The sequence below is a fragment of the Tripterygium wilfordii genome, chromosome 7, assembly GCF_013401445.1.
Source record: "Tripterygium wilfordii isolate XIE 37 chromosome 7, ASM1340144v1, whole genome shotgun sequence".
NCBI lineage: Eukaryota > Viridiplantae > Streptophyta > Magnoliopsida > Celastrales > Celastraceae > Tripterygium > Tripterygium wilfordii.
In genome coordinates, this window is record NC_052238.1 from 3,503,614 (window position 1) to 3,521,305 (window position 17,692).

Genomic DNA, 17,692 nt, shown 5'->3' on the forward strand with positions numbered 1-17,692 from the left:
CTATTCTGGTTAAGTTTTATGCTGGGTCTCGACACAACTTATCTATGGACAGATTGTGCGCGCGGTCTATTCAGCCTAAATTTAGGCCCAACTTGACTGTCAAAAAGACAAATATGGTGATGTCGTTCTTGGTTAACAAAAAAAAATAAAAGAGTAGCATGTGTGTTAATTGTAATGCAATATACATAATGAACAGATACATAGGAGAACAATAATAAAAAAAGTGGTCCATATTTGTGATTACCTAAACCTACAAAGTTCAGTACATACTATTCATTTTCTTATCATTTATCAATCATGGAAAAAAAAAAAAAACAAGTGTGACAGATTATTTATTTTTTACTTTGTTTTTGTCATATATTAGTTTCTACTATTAGTGATGTTAAATACGTTCTCTTGTTTTTGGTGAATCTGGCGGGACTTATTTTCTGATAGTGGGCCACAGGACACAACTACCCAGTACCCCCCCCAATGCATGAAGTTGAACATTCTCTCTGATCCAATTATTAGCGAGGAAGATCAATTATAATTAGGAAAAAAGACAGATTTTCTTCAGACCAAAACCACCACCAACCACTTGTGTTGGTCACCATGCATGCAATCTACTCCATGCACTCTAATCAAGACAAAATGTTCACCAACATAAGCGGTTGAGTTTTGATCTTTTTGATATATTTGGCTGTCATGTCGTTATTACATCTTACCCATACAACTTTGTTTTTTCTTGAACCGTCTCACCTAATGGTATTTCACCGTCTCACCTAATGGTATTTCAACCCAATGAGAAGGTCTTGTTGGTAGTAAGGGGTGGGCTCATCCTTATAAACCAAATGGGATCCTCACATATTTTCAGTGTGATAGTGTGGGTTTCCTAGTAAGAGCTCTACTACCTCTAGACATAGATATAGAGGTAGACAAGTATAAAACTATAAATACATAGATTAAGAAACACAAACACCCATTTGAATTCCTAAGCATCAGTAAAAACACATGAGTACTCCTTGGATTACAATGTATATAAACTTCAATTCTTGTTAATCCATATGTTTCCCCTCCCTGTTACTCCACTTTTCTAACAAATATTAATGTACATGATCATATTACATCATGGATGATCTTTTTTTGTTAGTGTTTTCCCCCCACAATGTACTCAAACCAGTTTAATCAAACAAACACATCGCGCCGCTTCTTTGGATTTGCTTCTTGGGTTCCTTTCCTCATCATTGCCACAAATTCATCATAGTTGATCCGCCCATCCTGCAAACAATTGAAGCAGTTATTATTTCATCTGATTTACGCGCAATTAAGTTAGCAGAAGATTGAAGTCGTTGATTCTGTTTCGATGGTTACATTATCGTTGTCGACTTCTGAAAGGATTTCCTTGATGTCTCTCCCATCATGCATACCATATTCACGGAGTGCTTGCTCAAGTTCTTCAGTTGTAATGTATCTGCATATTAGCATATATATATATATATATATGGCCTGTCAGTAACTTGAATACTAATGTATCTATATATGCAGAATTCTGCTAAAGAAGATTAATGTGTACCCGCTGTTGTCTTTATCGAAGTGTTGGAAGGCAGTGTAAAGATGTTCTTCTCTGTCCATTCTGTTCATATGCATTGTAGCAGTGATGAACTCGTCGTAGTCTATTGTACCATTGCCATCTGCATCAGCCTATAAAAAGAAGAAACCAACAAATGATGTCTGATTAATAAAAATTGGGAATTATTAATTGATCATCTTTGATTTTAAGGTAAAGAAGAAACTTACAGCTTCCATTAATTGCTTCACTTCGAGTTCAGAGAGTTTTGTGCCCTGCTTAGCAAGTCCGTGTTTGAGCTCTTCTAGTGTGATAGTTCCACTGTTGTCTGTGTCAATGCCCTTGAACATCTCCTTCAATCCCATGATCTCTTCCTCGGACAGGCAGCCAGCGATGACCTAATATGAACATTATATGTCAAACTCTTGATTTATACATCAGGAACAATATTTATGGGTTGATTTTGTGAACTCTTGCTTTATACAATAATCTAACAAAGAAGTATTTGTGTTAAAGACGAGTACCCGAAGAGCAACTTTCTTGAACTGATTCATTGCTTTGAACTGTTTGAGCCTAGACAATACAGCATTGTCAAGAGGAGTATCCGGTGCTTCCCCGTCCTCCTTAATCCATGGATGAGCTGGTGAATGAACAAGAAAACTTCATGATTAACAAATTTGGGTAATGATTTTGTCTAATCTGTCCGAGGTTTGATAGTCGTACTATGCTGATAGATTTCTGCAAACCGAAAGATTTAGCATACTTACTGAGAACTTGTTGAGCTGTTAACCTCATCTTGGGGTCTGAATTCAGCATCTTCTTTACAAGATCCTTTGCTTGAGGAGAAATCGAGGGCCATGGATCACCAGTAAAATCAACATGTCCTCGTAGAATAGCATTGAATATCCCATGCTCCGATTCTGTTAAACTCAATTTCATCTTCTTAGTTTCCAAATATCATTCACTCATCCCTAATTCTATCTATATTCTATACAACAATCTCATGGAAAAGAAAGGAGAAGGAAATGACTTACCAGCCCAAAATGGAGGAACTCCAGACAGAAGGATATAAAGCATGACCCCAATACTCCATATATCAGCTTCTGGTCCATATTTCCTCTTCAGAACTTCAGGTGCAATGTAGTATGCGCTACCAACGATATCTTTGAATACGTCTCCTGTTGCAGGACAATGAAGCTATTGTTATTACATGTGCATGGAAAAAATGCAGTTTTATGAATCAAATTCTATTTTCAATTGGTAACAAAATAGAACAGTACGGATTACCGAAACAAACCCTCCCCGGATGAGGATGAGATTGTACACTTAGTTCCATGTAGCCATATCAGAACAATGATTTTCATAGTTCGATGAAAATAGGAGAATAAGAAACCAACCTGGCTTGTAGAACACAGAGAGACCAAAGTCAGTGGCCTTGAGAGGTGAATTCTCATCTTTACTCAACAAGAGGAAATTCTCAGGCTTGAGATCTCTGTGAATGACTCCCATGGAATGACAGGTATGAATAATCTGGACAATGGTCCTCAGCAGCGAGGCTGCAGCGCGTTCCGTGTAATGGCCTTTAGCAATAATCCTATCAAAAAGCTCTCCTCCTGCACACAACTCCATCACCAAATGAACAGAATGCTTATCCTCATAAGCACCTTTAAGTTCCACTATATTAGGCTGTCCTGTCAAATGGTGCATTATCTGAACCTCCCTCCTAACATCCTCAATATCCTCCTTATTCGCAAGCTTCCTCTTCGCGATCGTCTTGCAAGCAAGTTGCTCACCAGTACTCTTATTAGTACACAAATGGGTTACCCCAAATTGTCCTCTACCCAATTCCTTCCCAATTGAATATATTGATTTCACATCCTCCATTGGCCGGCCTAAGACATGTCCGATAGGGGCGGTCTTGGCAGGCTTGGAGGATGTACCAGGCGAAGGAGAAGGCGGGGCAGGTTTCGCAGTGGAAGAATCAGGGGTGGTGGCAGCATTGTTGCCTTGATGAGGAGGATTCACTGGTGCAGGTTCTCCTTTATCTTCCTTATCTTCATCGGTGGCAGTGTTGCCTTGAGAGCAACAATTGCCCATTATTGCACAAGGGAGGAGGGAGAGGGGAAATGGAGGAATTGAGGAGGAGGAGGAGGGAGAGTTTTGAGTGAATTGGGGGGTGTTGAATAAAGAGAGAATGACATTGGAGGAAAAATGGTGGAAAAGAATAGGAAACAAAGTGGATTTGGGTGTTTGAAATTTGGGGAGGATTGATTGTGAGGGATTGTAGGATTAAAGCGTGTCTGAATTGAGTTGAAAGAGTCATTCTCATGAGCTGTGAGGGCATACCATTTCAAGACAAAGGTTCAGAGGATTTCGCGGCTCTCTCTCTATGTTAGTTGGCTCTTTGAAGGACTAACTGCTAAATTAGTTGCGATAGAAAAGTTTTTTTTTTTTGGAAAAAAATTCCCCATAACTAGAAATATGAATATATGTTATAAGGGGTTTGGACACATCGGAACCACGGAGTGATAGTCTAATTGAAAATTTTCTCTAGGGTCAAATCGTATAGACTCGAGAAGTACTGACTTCGATTCTCATTAAGAACAGACAATACCCTTGACAACTTTGGCACAACTTACTCTATCATCATGTGAGAAATTTCCGTGTGCGAGGGCTTGATGGCCAAAGTTTAGACCCATATCAAATGCTCAAAGGACAAACTTGGACGGTATCGTTCTCGATTAAAAAGAAAATAAAAATTGAACAATATTGGTTTGATCTGCTAAAACAATCCATTTGTACATAATGGTAAAGGGGGCTCCTCTATACGTAGAACCCTCAGAACATCAAACATAATTTCTTTTCCTTTTATGCTACCTTTAAGTTGACAAAGTCATTGAAGAAAATATTATACCTTATTGTTATGACTAAATCTGCTTTCATGTTAGCAATAAAGTGTGCTATTGCTAAATAAAACTTCACTAACCATCCATGACACCCGGATTAACATTGCTCAACTTTCTTCCTCATGAATTTAACTACCAAAAGACTGACCAAATCTGAGGAAGCCCCACAAAAAGACTACATCTGGGGACATGCATCACACCAAAAACTCCCCTGGCAAGGCACATAACTTATCTTGTTTCAAGACAGAAGACTAGGGATCTGACTTCAATGATAGATAACGAGATTCTCTTTTCAGTAAGTTGGGATTGATTGATCAACCTTGGTAGCATATGCATGTATTCCTCCGGCAACATTAAAAACTTTCCTGAAACCCTGAACAAGCAGAACTAATTTAATCAACTAGGGTTCTGTAACTGTTATAAGGGAGAAAAGCGGAAAAAATCAGAATCAAGATTGATTATATCAGGTACTAGAGGTGCACAGCACTTGACTAAATTCATCATGAATTTTTCCTGGTATGTTCTTGCATGTTCAGATGCAAATTTTCTTCTTCATTTAATGGTTTCATGACGTATTTCTTTTTGAATTAAAATGAAAATGTTCAATTCCTGACCGTATCCTTCCATCCTCTAATAAGGTGATTCTTTTGTACTAGCAGCAGAAAGGGTTTTACCTGAGTCTGCAGCCACTTGGCAACCTGTAAGGACCTCAAGCCGTGGTGACACTGCGCATAGAAAATGTGTTTTAGTACTAAACCTAAATTAGTCAATAAATGTAATAAAATTGGTGTGTGCATAACAGAGAATGCAAGGACTGAGCAACATCTGAAGGGCACTTTCAAGATATAAATACCATAGGTTGTCATTCAACATAAATGAACAGGCAACAACTGAGAGGTGGTCAATAGCCAAACCATCGCATGATATCAATCTGATGTTTTAATCGAAAACAAGAGAACCATCTCTGAAAAATTGTATAATCTAAATTCTCAAGCTGACAAAGAATATAACAGAAGAAAGGACAACAAAAGAATCTAAAGATTGAAGTCATCACACAGGGAGAAGAAGATTAGACACATCAACTATCCTACGTACGATATTCATTTTCATTAGAAAAGATAGTGTTTCTCTTCATTAATAAAAAAATCCCTTTTAATTAAGAAAAATTGTACACACCATAACATAAGTATCCTTCAGAGGATCAAACTTGGTCATTATTACTGGCCCCCAGCCTCCGCACTGGCTGAGAGGAAGCACTTGAAAACCTGGCAAAGATGCTTGGGCCCTGTGATGCAAATAAAACACACATTTATACCAAGGAAAACGAGCAGATGTGAACATTGAAAAGGTCAGACTTAACAGCTCAGAAAAATGCAAATAATATTTTTAAAGAATGCCTAGCCTGCATATTTTCCTTTCCACCATCATACCCAATCGTGACATGAGCTGCAATTAATCACTGAAATGTCTTTGAAGAAAGAATAGAAATTACGGAGGCAAAAGTAGCTAGAATTATGAAGCAGACACTTCTTCAGGTTCTCGAACATCAATCAATTGGGCCTCTTCAACAAAATTGGGGTCTTGGGTTTTAACATGAAGTTCAGCAGGTGGGATGTCTTGAAGCATTGATTCTTCCCTGGTAACATGAAATGCAGATTAAGAAGGATACAAACACACCCAAAGTGAGAGCTGGCCTTGGAAGTTGGAAATGCTTATCAAGAATGATATTCAATAAGACAGAGCGTCCAATATATCTCTCAGACAAAACTTGCAACAAGTGCCACCCAAATTTAGTTTTACATTTCACGACTTTATTCAGAGGAGCATCAAATGCAGCCTCCTCAAATTCTGGTACCTGTGAAATTTCATGACCAACCACACAATTAAAAACATAGTCATCAAGATGCTTTAACATTCTACCCAATCTTAAAAGAAGAAAGAAATTTCGACAACTTTCATCTTAAGTAATGTACCATTTGCCCCTTTCCGACCCATCCTAGCATTCCCCCTTCTTCTTTGGACGGACATATCGAGTACTCCGCTGCAAGGTCACTCAAATCCTCTCCTTCATCAAAGAAACAAAGACCAATCTCATAGCATTAGATACAGAAAATCTCAAAAAGAAACAATTTAGGAGACAAGGATCACTAACTAACAAATCACAAACGTTCTCCATTAGCAAGAAAAGGTCACAACAAATTAAATGAATAGCTAAACAGTTAAAGTACTTGGTTAATAGTTATTAAATGCACATACAGGAACCAACCTTTTTCAACACGCTGTTGAATATCCAACAAAAGATTAAGGCCATCTTCTTTAACAAGCAAGTGCTGCACCAGTACTTCCCTCTCGCCTTTTGAGCAACCCTCAGCACTAAAGGAAGCTGAAAGCAAACAGAAGTTTTCACTCAGAATTCAATTATATACTCAATCATGACGGAATTTCCTTCAATTAAAACCGAAATCAGAAGAAAAAAAAATGCAAAACATACTTGAACACACTCTACTCAGCAATGAAACGGTATTATGATATCATACACTCACCTCTTGCCGTTCCTCTAGGGCATGGAGGATCCATCAAAAACGGGGGCCGCCTGAAGCAGAGAGAAGAAAGACGAAGCGAATTGGGTTCGAGGGAATTGGGGGGAAAGGAAGAAAAAGACGCAAAAGTGGAGAATTTGTGAAGGAAAGAAGACGAAGAAGAAAGCGAAAGAGTAGGAAGTAGAGATTGTCTGAGAGTAGTGAATGCTGCTGGTGAAGCTCTTAACATTCTCAATTTCTTCCTCCTTGGAATTCACTTCTTCTCTCAACAGCTTCTTTTTCTCTCTGCTTCCACGACTTCGATAGTTGATTCACCCAATCCGAGAAGGATTAGGTTTGGGGTTTTCCTCCCTCTTTTTGACTTTCTTCCATGGGACCCTCTTCAATTTTTGGGTTAGAAATAAATTATTATTTTTTTCACTTGGTACTTGGTAGTCAAATTTAATAGGATTTCTAGTATTCTAGCAATTAATGATAAATCCTTATCATCAGAAATTCAAAAGCTTTCATCGTCAACAACAATTCTAGCTATCAAAGCACCCCGAATTTTATTTCTTGCACCGTTTATTCTTTCTGAGGAACCAATTCAGGTGCATTTTGCTTCTTCTGCACAGGTCACTGAACATTATGACCTGAGCCTTCAATGGCAGAAAATTATGCCTCCCTGCTTGGACACTAGAAATACAGTTCACAGTTACAACAACTCAACAAGATGCTGCACATACAATCACTATTACAAAACATTCTTCTTTATGACTCCTTGCATAATTGCATAAAAGAATAGTCGGCTTCATCATCGAATGCACTTGAAAACGGCAATGCTGATGAATGATGATATTCTTAGCTTGGTGATGCTGGGGAAACATTGGTTGGAGGACCTCCATTAGGTGTCCAGGTATATATGAGCAAACCCAAAACAAGGATGATAGCTCCCCTAATAAAACCTGAAGGAAGAGAGGATGCAACTCCAAGATATGGTAGAGGCAGCGTGAACGCGTACACTGATATTGGCACTGCCATGCAAAAATCAACACACCACCAATCCATCATTTACTGAGCTAAGCACAAACCAGCAAAAGAAGTGTTGAACAAATATGATCGTATAACACTGGCATTTTATGGATTTCTATGTAGCAAACATTACGTTTTCTTCTAGCTGCAGAACAACCGAGACGTATTTGGACCCGAGACATGCGTTTCAAACACCATAAAGGCTCAGGTTTAAAAATTCACCAAGTTTGCAAAAACCGGTTAGCTATCAACTAACTAACTGAAGTGTCTGAAAGTTGAAAGTAGATATTGCAAGATTTTATTATGCACTCTACACATTTATGGACAAAACTTGTTCGCCAAAGAAAAATAGACCCATCAAATTTATAGTATTGCAGAGCACGTATGAAGTGGTAAGATTTGGGTCCTGTATTTGCTTCCCATCCATTGTGCAGCTTCAGGGCAGTAATCAGTGTGCTCATTGACCTAAATATTGAAATTAGTTTGAACATGCAAACAACATACCTGAAATGGTGGATGCAAGGGAAGAAACTACAGCAGAAGAGATCTTGAGGAGATGCAGCAAGGAAATGTTAAAACCCATGTTGACAATAACAAACAACAAAGGTAGCATTGGTGCACCATTACATCCTGCGAAGATGAATGTAAAGAAATTAATTCAACCACTCAATTAAAAAGGCCAGGATATGAGAGTTTGATAAGGAACAGACTTCACTCACCAACCAAGGCCCAACCGACTACCCACCGTGTGGGCCGGCTGTAACCAAGGCCCACTCAGGCCCGGGCCCGTGGCCCTACCTTACTGAAAACCTTGGCTGATAAGGAGTGGCACTGCCACCCTTATCTACTGCACTCCACACCCACATCTAACCGATGTGGGATAGGCGTAACAGAGTTGTGCCAATGTGTGTTTGTGTACATATATGTCATGTGTGTTTTCCAGAGAATTTATCCAATACCAAGAGATACTTCTTTTCATACTTGATTAGCTGTAATCTATGCCTTGTGTTTGTACGTAAGTGTTTGTAAGGAATAAGTTTATATTAATTTTTTAAATTTACTCAATATAACTTTTATGGCATCACTTCAGCTGTACTATCTATGGACTTGGAAAAAGATAAGCCAGAGAAATATCAAAGGTAATGAAGTCTTTCTGTAGCATAGCTTACCACTTGTTAAGGTACCAATGTTCAGAAAGCACGCTGCGCCATCTTTAAGATAGGTTGGCAATTGACTAAATGGAATACCCCATAACTTTGACATAAAAGGTAAGAAGAGGCATACAAACAGCGCCTGAAATAAACATAGGTATTAACAGTTTATTCTTTAACATTCAAGTTGAAGGTAACAACTTCGATTGGTGAACTATATCTATGACTATGAGGCAGGCCACCTACTTGGAAAGCAGATCCGTAGGAATTCACCACAAATAAATCTATCGAACCCCCCTGCAATCAGTGGAATAGAACAATCTAAGTAACATTGCTAGCTTGTAGACATAATATGTACATTTATGTGCACATGAGTATGTGAATATACAAGTAAATGTAGATCTAGTTCAAGTACACCACCAAGCTTATATGAAATGCAACTGTACCATCTCCGGCATTCCATTTTATTTGTTCAAAAGAGAAATTTAACATAAATGACATAAATGTGAAAGATGATGAACATTTTACAAAATTTTCCCACAGTTGCGAAGTACCATTTTAATATGTCCAGTCTTTCTCCCTGACATGTGATCCCATGGTTGTGACAAATCACAACCAATGTGAAGGACAAAGATGCTTGCGAATCAAATAAGTATAAAATAACTTCATCGTAGTTGGCATCATCAATATAATAATATATAGGAATGACAACGCTTAACATGTACCTTTAATCGATGACCAGCATTCATGAATATAGTTTCCTACAAAAACAGAGATGTCAAAAGAACAGAGACAGAAAAGCAACGATAAAAAAGACTAACATTAACAATAGATCTGGAAAAGGGAAGCTATTATACAGAAAGGCAACCTTTAGGACTGTATCAGCAGCTTGGAACATAAAAGAAACTATCATCAGAAGACTCCAAAATATACCAGCTTCCTTTAATGAATGACCGGCGCCAGAACCACTGTAGCATGAGAAGGCAATGAAATCTTATGATTTTATAGCAAAAAAAATTGTAGACACGATTAGACCAAATATACGACTGCTTGAAACAGTTACTGGGAGATCTATGATTGTTTGTAATCTTGAAACAGGAGTCTCGAAGGGTGAATCGTTTAATATTTAACCCCTACTCTAACATTTACTCCTACGGCTCTTAAACTACATGAGCCTTTAAAGAGGGAGAAAAAAAAACTGTCAAATGTAACAGGTGGATACCAAGGGAATAAAATTTACCTTGCTACAGTTACAACTACACCGATGGCCACAAGAAAGCATCCAAGTAATTGATTGATTTTATATCTCCTGCGTAGAAAGATAATTGACAGAATGATTTGCCACACAAGAAAGCTCTGCAAAAAAAAGGTTGAGGAGATAAAGTAAATCAATATGTTTTTGATATTAACCTTTCCAAAAAGAATGGCAGCTAGATGGTTCAAGTCTCCATGAGATGTATGCATATTCTAATAATCAAATTTGACAAAGATCTAAAATAGGACGGTTTCAGTCTCCATTAAACATGAGTAGAGAACATATCACTTTCAAGCCATACCATCTATATCCAATCAAAAACTTCAGATCTTATAATCATGGCATTTAATTCATTAACTTCAGATGATTGCATTCGGTACAATTAAAAATGTTAACAGAAGAGTAAACAAATATTAAACAATACTATGCTAGGTGACGAGCAACTAAACACTGCATATTTCTTACCTGGGACAAAATAGGTATAGATGCACCAGAAAGAACCGCTGATCCAAGAGAGAGGACAACAAACAGAACGTGTGAGAACTTTAATATTAAATACATTTATATTTTTCATTGACCATAAGAACAATGAAAAAGAAACTGGTGAACATGCAAGACAGGTGAAAATCAGGCAGTTTATTAAAGAAGTAAAAACTTCGTGTAATAGTAAATACATTGTGTAATAGTAAATACATTTATACCATCCAAGTATATAGAGGCTACAATAAGTCTTGAAAAATGAAAATCCAAGATTAAGATTTCTAAGCATAGTGAAGCATGCATTTAACTTGAAATTTCCAGATAAGCATTGTGGATGAGTTAATGCATGAAAAAGGATTAAGTGATTAACCCCGACTAGAAGTAAGAGTTAAGTCCAATTGAAACTTGAATGAGTAGTTGTTTTCAAATGATTTCCATTTCCGAGGTTGGAAGGATGATTTCTATATTAAGTACGAGATGAATTAGACAGAACAACAACAAATAGTATTTTTAAAAAATGTCCTGCGCTAAATGTGCTTGTCCATAATGCATGCACACCTCCTTATACGTTGTTTTATTACAGCAAAAGAAAGGATGCAGGGTGGTCAACTCAACTGGTCATCATTAGACTGTGCAACTGTCTCCATGGACTATAGTTGAAGCATAAATAATGAGAACAGAGTTATGTACCTCCAGCTGCCATCCCAGAAGCAGCTCCAAGAGCCTCCAATAAGCCAACAGCAAGAAATGGCGTTTTAGGCATAGACAGCATCTCATCAGTCACAATACCAGCCTGGTGTCTCAGATGCAAAATTGAGAAGTACACAATTATGTATCTGCAAGTACAGCAGCATTGAAAAGACAAGAGAGAAAAAAAAAAGTCCTATAATCATCCTCCAGAATGTGCAGAACAGCTTTTAGAATAATAAACAACCAGAATCCCTGTTTAATGTTTATTGTGCATGAAAATGAAAAGTTCCAGTCAAATTTAACTCAAACCTGTGAACTTACTAATTGATATATATAATCACCAATTTCCATGCACTTAATTAAGGAGTTTAATTAACTAAATTTATATAATTTATGTCGATACAAAAGAGCTTCCTTGCTCGACCAATCAAAACGAGTTGTTCTATTAAAAGAAGAATCCAAAGAATGCCTATATAATTGAGGAAGAAATATCTTCTGATTCTGGTTCTTAGACCACCCATCAAAAACATAAAAGAAAACACGTGCCTTCCACCTTGGCCCACCAAAGTCATAATTGGACGCACTGATTTTAAGTGGCGAAGCAAAACCGTGACCGAACTCTGCCTCTTGCTTAAAAGGTTTCACTCAATTTGGGTCCACCAATGAATTTAAGTATTAAAACTTGCAACTTGAAACATTATTGTTCATTACTCAATACATTTCACCTAACCACCTCATGATTATTCATTAAAACTATAGCATCCAACAACTCTGTCGTTTAGTGCAACTTTCAATTTACCTCTTAAATTGGCCCAATGGAAGAATTCCATTCAGACCTAATATTTGATTAAAAATAATAATTTGTTAGTCCGGGGAATTTGGACAGTTACAGACCCCAAAACTACACGTAACTGAATTTCTTTTTTTGGCTCTAGGAGCAGAGAATGAACAGATACATATGTATATTTCTTTTTCTAAGGAAAAAAGTTAAATAAAGCAATTACTAATTACTATAATATTTGACCGAATTTATCTAAAATAGATATCATATAATTAAAATTAAAAAAAATAGAGGCCATAAGTGTAATTTCAAAATCCAGGCACGCTTTTACCGTTTCACAGTCAATGAACTGAAAACAGAGACGAGGGAAAATTGAGTACCCGAAAGTAGCGAGCTGAGCGAGGAAGAAAGGGTAATGCTTCAGAGGGACCAAGGCAAGCTTATACAGCACACGATTTGCTACTCCAAATACTACCGTCGCCGCGGCTGCAACCGCCACCTCGACCTTCCGATCAATCTTTACATTCGTCACTTCCTCCGGATCGTCTCTCTGGTCTCCCACCGCACGATCCCCCACCGAGTACCGACATGGAGGCCCAAACTTCCCTTTGCCGTCATCGCCTCGGCCTTCCGATCCCTCCCATGCTCCACCGTGCCTCACCGCCTCCACTGTGCACAGTCTAGGAGATCTCAAGACGATCCCTGGGCGTCGATTTTTGATATTACGATTGAGTGCGAGCCATGAAATCTCGTCCGTCCTCTGTACCTGAGGGAGTTGAGCCAAGCCGTATTGCGTTGGACCCCCGGCGGTTAACCGGCGGCAGCACGACATCATAGTAACAGTATTTACCGTTGAATAAGAACGAAATTCAATCAAAATTTCGTCAATTCAGATACTCTGAGAGAGAGAGAAGGGGGGTCTTCAGAGATACAACAGCAACAGACGGTAGTGATCTGTTCTGTCATCCAGAGAGAGAGGGCCAGGACTGCGCTATACATGTATGTATAGCTGTCACCAAGTGGCCTCTTCGAAGAAGGAAATAAATATGGAGAACAAAATTGGATAAATTGTGATGTTGGAAGACGTAATGCAATTTAGCACCCTTTTTTAATTGGAAAAAGACAGGTCTGTTTGCTCTTTGCAGCCCCGTTTGAACTTTGAAGTCAAAACACAAATGGAATAATATCAGGCTTGGGTAGAGAATTAGCTCGGGCCCAGAATATGACCCTTGACCTAGACTCGAACAATTTCGGGCTCGGCCTGGGCATTCGAACTGGCTTGAGTCCAAATATGTGTGACAACCCTGGGCTGACCCTGGCATTGTGCGTTATGCATGCTTTGAGCACTGACCTTCTAAGATTCAAAACACCATTGACTAATCTCTCAAGACATCAGGGGTAGATGTATAAAGAAGCTCCGAGCCATGAAAACCTCTAATTCCTTTCGGCCCTCTAGTTACCGCAAAAGAGCATTGTTTCATGTCGACCATCTAATTACCGTCGCTGTCCCTTCTCCGTTTTTGATCTTCAAATAAGTGCTCAGGCGGGTCATAGACAATCATGAGAGGAAAAAGTTCCAAGAAGTCATCCTTCACCTTCTCCCTTAATTCAGAATCACTTGGAAAGGCAAAGAAATAGAGAGATCAGGTGAATTCCCATTTCATCATATATGGCGATCGCTTCTGATCAGGGTATTTCACTATCTAAAGAAGGTTCTGATGATGTCTCCAAATGTATGCTGGTCAAACAAAGTTTCCTCTCTTCAAATCTTGCCAAACACGTTTTGTTTTGCATGTCTCTGTAAAAGTACATGTCCGGCCTGTATCATCTCTCTTTACGCACCCACTTCATAAAGCTGGAGAATAGAAGTAAAAGTCAGCTACCTCGAAGCAGTCCAGTGGGCGAAAATACAGCAATTACTCCAGCAAAGACGAACAAAGAAAGCGAGGAACTGATAAGTTACATCGTCAGGGAAGAGCTTATGAGTTCATAGGCAAAAACCACATTATTTATTAGCACCACATGTAGAAAGAGAGCCAAGCAAACTTCACCTTTCGTCAACAAATTCATGAAGATCCATATCATAATTGGAACAAAGAAAAGAAGACAAAAAGTTACACAGAAATATCTTCATCTAATAAGTAGATTTGCAGACCCATTGGATCAACTATGTCAACTTGTTGTGAGATCCTATTCAAGCAATAAGCAGTAGCAGACAACATAAATTATTGCATCAGGATGCAACTGTTGCAACCAAGAGTCTAAGAGTACACCGATATGTTGCATCATTTTCTAAGGAAATATTAATACGAATCAAACCATATATTTTAGCTTCAAACCATCAAAAGGAATGACAGGAAGTGTTATATCAATAATTTCCTTTAGTAAGAAGGGCCAGAAAGTGTAGAAACTCTAAAGTTTTAAGAATGACCTCTTGTACGACTGAAAGAAAAAAAAAAAAAAAGTGCAAAATTTCTCCCAGAACTGTTTTCAATAAAAAAAATGAAAACTATACAAGACCTCAGTAATTGAAACAAGCTGTCATCTAAGAAATTCTAGAACTAAAGACAATTTAACAGTTACCTGAGAAAGCGCATTGAGGGACAAGACAAGATGCTGCATCTGCCACTTCCGTCACATGAAAAATTATCAACCAGCATGTAATTGGGACTCCAATTGATGATCTTTTAGTTTCGTTAACAGCTCATTGCATGTGATATTTGTCCCTTCTGATAAATTTTTGGAAAAATCTGGTAAATGCTCCGTTACATCAAGATCTAGTGAACTATCACAGAGACATGTCAAGATGGTAGAAGTAATTTCTGAATCAAGAATGATTCCATTGTCCGCCACTTGGCTGAGCAAGTTAACAACTTGTTTTGTCTCGCCTTTCCTACTAAAACCTTTTAGCAACGAGTCATAGACATGGACAGTAGGCGTAAAGCCACAAGCAATCAATTTCTGAAATGCACCTTTTGCCTCATCCATATGTCCTAGTTTGGAGAACCTGTTTATTAGCGTAGAATATGTAAAAGCATCAGGAGCTAAGCCCATTCTAACCATGTCCTCGACCAAGTCTTTGGCGGATTGAATGTCCCCTGCTTTAAGAGTCCCATCAATCATTATATTGAAAGAGATTGCATTTGGTTTACATTTCACATTTTTCATTTCTTGAAATAACATCCTAGCTTGTTCCAAGCTGCTCTCCTTACACAATGATGCCATCAATGTATTGAAGTCAGACAAGGTAGGGCTAAACCCAGCAGATCTCCTCTTACTAAAAAGTCCTTTTGCAACATTCATCATTTGGATTTTGCAGAATCCATCAATCATGACACCATACGTAATTGAGTTTGGAGCAAGTCCTGATTCAAGGGCACCTCTCCATAGTTTCATGGCCTTGTCAACTTCTCCTGCCTTTAGGTATTCTGCGATTAAGATATTATAAGTTACCAAATTATGACATTTCCCCTTCTTAATCATCAAATGATAAATCTTTAGAGCCTTATCCAGACGACCTTCCTTGCATAGTCCCTGAATTAAAATGTTAAAAGTTGTCACATCAGGCTCAACAGATTTATCCTCTTTCAGCACAAAATTGAAAAGCTTTACGGCCTCATCAAGCTTCTCGTTATTACAGAGTCCTACCAGTACCGTATTGTAAGTAACCACATCAGGCATCTTCCCCTTCTCCATCATCATTTCCAAAACTTTAAAAGCTTTCCCAACGAGCCCTTCCTTGCATAGTCCATTAATGAGAACATTATACGTTACAGTACTAGGCTCTTCACCCTTCTCCACCATAAAATTCAGTAAATCCACTGCTTTAGTGGCCTTCCCATCTTTGCATATCTCACTAATTAAACCTGTATAAGTAACAACATCGGGTTGTATTCCGCATTCTGTCATACTATCTAACATTTCAGCGGCTTCTTGCAACTGCCCCATCTTAAAAAGACCATTCAATAGACAGCTATAAGTAATTACTGTGGGAGAAATTCCTTTTACCAACATCTCCTCAAATAGTCCTTTCGCTTTGCTTAAGTTCCCTGTATTACAATAACCACTTATAAGTGTACTATATGCAACAACATCCGCGCCCAAACCCTTCCTCTTCATCACCTCCAACAAACCAAAGGCCTCGTCTACTTTGCCATCCTTGCAAAGACCATCCATCAAAGTAGTGTATGTAACCAAATTGGGACCACAATTGGCAGCTTCCATCTCCACCAAAATAGCTACAGCTTTTTGAAATTGTCTTGCCTTGCAAAGTCCATTTATCACAGTATTATAACTAACAATATCTGGAACTACACACTCCCTCTTCAACATACTAAACAAATCCATAGCCTTGTCAAAATCCTTGTTATTAAACAAACCCTTCAACATAACATTCATAATATAAACACTAACAGTAAAACCACGCATCAGTATCAATCCCAGAACCCCAAATGCAAATTCTGGTTTATGGTTGTGCATAAAACAAACAATTAAACCACTCAGAGATAGGAAACTAGGCGAAACACCACTCCGGGTCATCCTATTATAAACTGAAATGGCCAACGTATAGTTTTTCGACTTTACCAGATCTCCAAAGACATAATTGCAATCTGAACCAGAAGGGAAGACTCTCGAGTCCACCGCACCGTGAAACAGACAAACCACCTCGGCGAACTGGGGTTTCTGCTTCTCACATATAGTTCCCAATTGGGTCTCCATTTCAGCGCGCGAAGTAGGATATGGAAACGAAGAGAATAGCTTGAATTTGAAGGGGACACGAAGATTAGGAGAGCTGAAGAACGACTTCGCCATCATAGTTCTGAACTTCTGATTGTGTCTCGCTCGGGATTGAACGTCGCGATTTAACATTCTTATGTATGGGCCGGACACAATTGAAGGCCCAACAAGGGTAACTTTAGTCCCACTCATTTTTTCTAAATACACCCCAATCTAAGTTGATCATCCTTTGTAAAAATCAGTTGACGGGATGTTTTTAGAAAACATCGGGATGTGACTAAAGCTACCCCCAACAATGGACATTAAAGCCCATATGTGAGGGAGGATAGATACACACATTTAGGCCCAACACGTGGGGAAATCAACAACAGACATGAAAGATTGAAAGGTGGAAAGAGGCCCAAACTCATTTCTAATATTATTTGTTAATACACTTTATTAGAGATAAGAGGGATCCTATAGATCCATATGTTTTGTCCAAACTAAACAATGTGAGACAAAGAACATAATCATGTAAGCGTCTTACCCCTTCCTCTTTGTGAGCAAATTAGCAACGTCATTCTTCTCTTTCATTATATGCTCCACGACCACACTT

The 17,692-nt window shown here is 38.4% G+C and overlaps 4 protein-coding genes across 4 annotated transcripts; all 4 read right to left on the bottom strand.

Moving 5' to 3' along the window:
* Positions 1–953: 953 nt before the first annotated feature.
* On the bottom strand, positions 954–4,016 carry LOC120002288 (calcium-dependent protein kinase 34-like). The gene is made up of 8 exons (XM_038850983.1): positions 2,944–4,016; positions 2,581–2,724; positions 2,314–2,466; positions 2,071–2,186; positions 1,777–1,944; positions 1,553–1,680; positions 1,351–1,450; positions 954–1,257 (listed from the first exon to the last, which is right to left on the bottom strand). The coding sequence occupies exons 1-8, from the start codon at positions 3,641–3,643 to the stop codon at positions 1,165–1,167; spliced, it is 1,602 nt and encodes a 533-aa protein (XP_038706911.1). The 5' UTR covers positions 3,644–4,016; the 3' UTR covers positions 954–1,164.
* A 376-nt stretch (positions 4,017–4,392) lies between these two features.
* Positions 4,393–7,391, bottom strand: LOC120002291 (rhodanese-like/PpiC domain-containing protein 12, chloroplastic). The gene is made up of 8 exons (XM_038850987.1): positions 6,996–7,391; positions 6,719–6,835; positions 6,426–6,517; positions 6,207–6,307; positions 5,978–6,088; positions 5,629–5,737; positions 5,127–5,177; positions 4,393–4,825 (listed from the first exon to the last, which is right to left on the bottom strand). Exons 1-8 carry the CDS (start codon positions 7,219–7,221, stop codon positions 4,745–4,747), a joined length of 888 nt encoding a protein of 295 aa, XP_038706915.1. The 5' UTR covers positions 7,222–7,391; the 3' UTR covers positions 4,393–4,744.
* A 126-nt stretch (positions 7,392–7,517) lies between these two features.
* Positions 7,518–13,344, bottom strand: LOC120002290 (protein CLT1, chloroplastic-like). The gene is made up of 10 exons (XM_038850986.1): positions 12,741–13,344; positions 11,580–11,725; positions 10,875–10,912; positions 10,395–10,510; positions 10,023–10,122; positions 9,880–9,915; positions 9,401–9,451; positions 9,173–9,296; positions 8,508–8,633; positions 7,518–8,005 (listed from the first exon to the last, which is right to left on the bottom strand). Exons 1-10 carry the CDS (start codon positions 13,193–13,195, stop codon positions 7,833–7,835), a joined length of 1,365 nt encoding a protein of 454 aa, XP_038706914.1. The 5' UTR covers positions 13,196–13,344; the 3' UTR covers positions 7,518–7,832.
* A 192-nt stretch (positions 13,345–13,536) lies between these two features.
* Positions 13,537–17,177, bottom strand: LOC120002287 (pentatricopeptide repeat-containing protein At4g28010). The gene is made up of 2 exons (XM_038850982.1): positions 14,944–17,177; positions 13,537–14,215 (listed from the first exon to the last, which is right to left on the bottom strand). The coding sequence occupies exon 1, from the start codon at positions 17,173–17,175 to the stop codon at positions 15,010–15,012; it is 2,166 nt and encodes a 721-aa protein (XP_038706910.1). The 5' UTR covers positions 17,176–17,177; the 3' UTR covers positions 13,537–14,215; positions 14,944–15,009.
* Between the last annotated feature and the right edge of the window lie 515 nt (positions 17,178–17,692).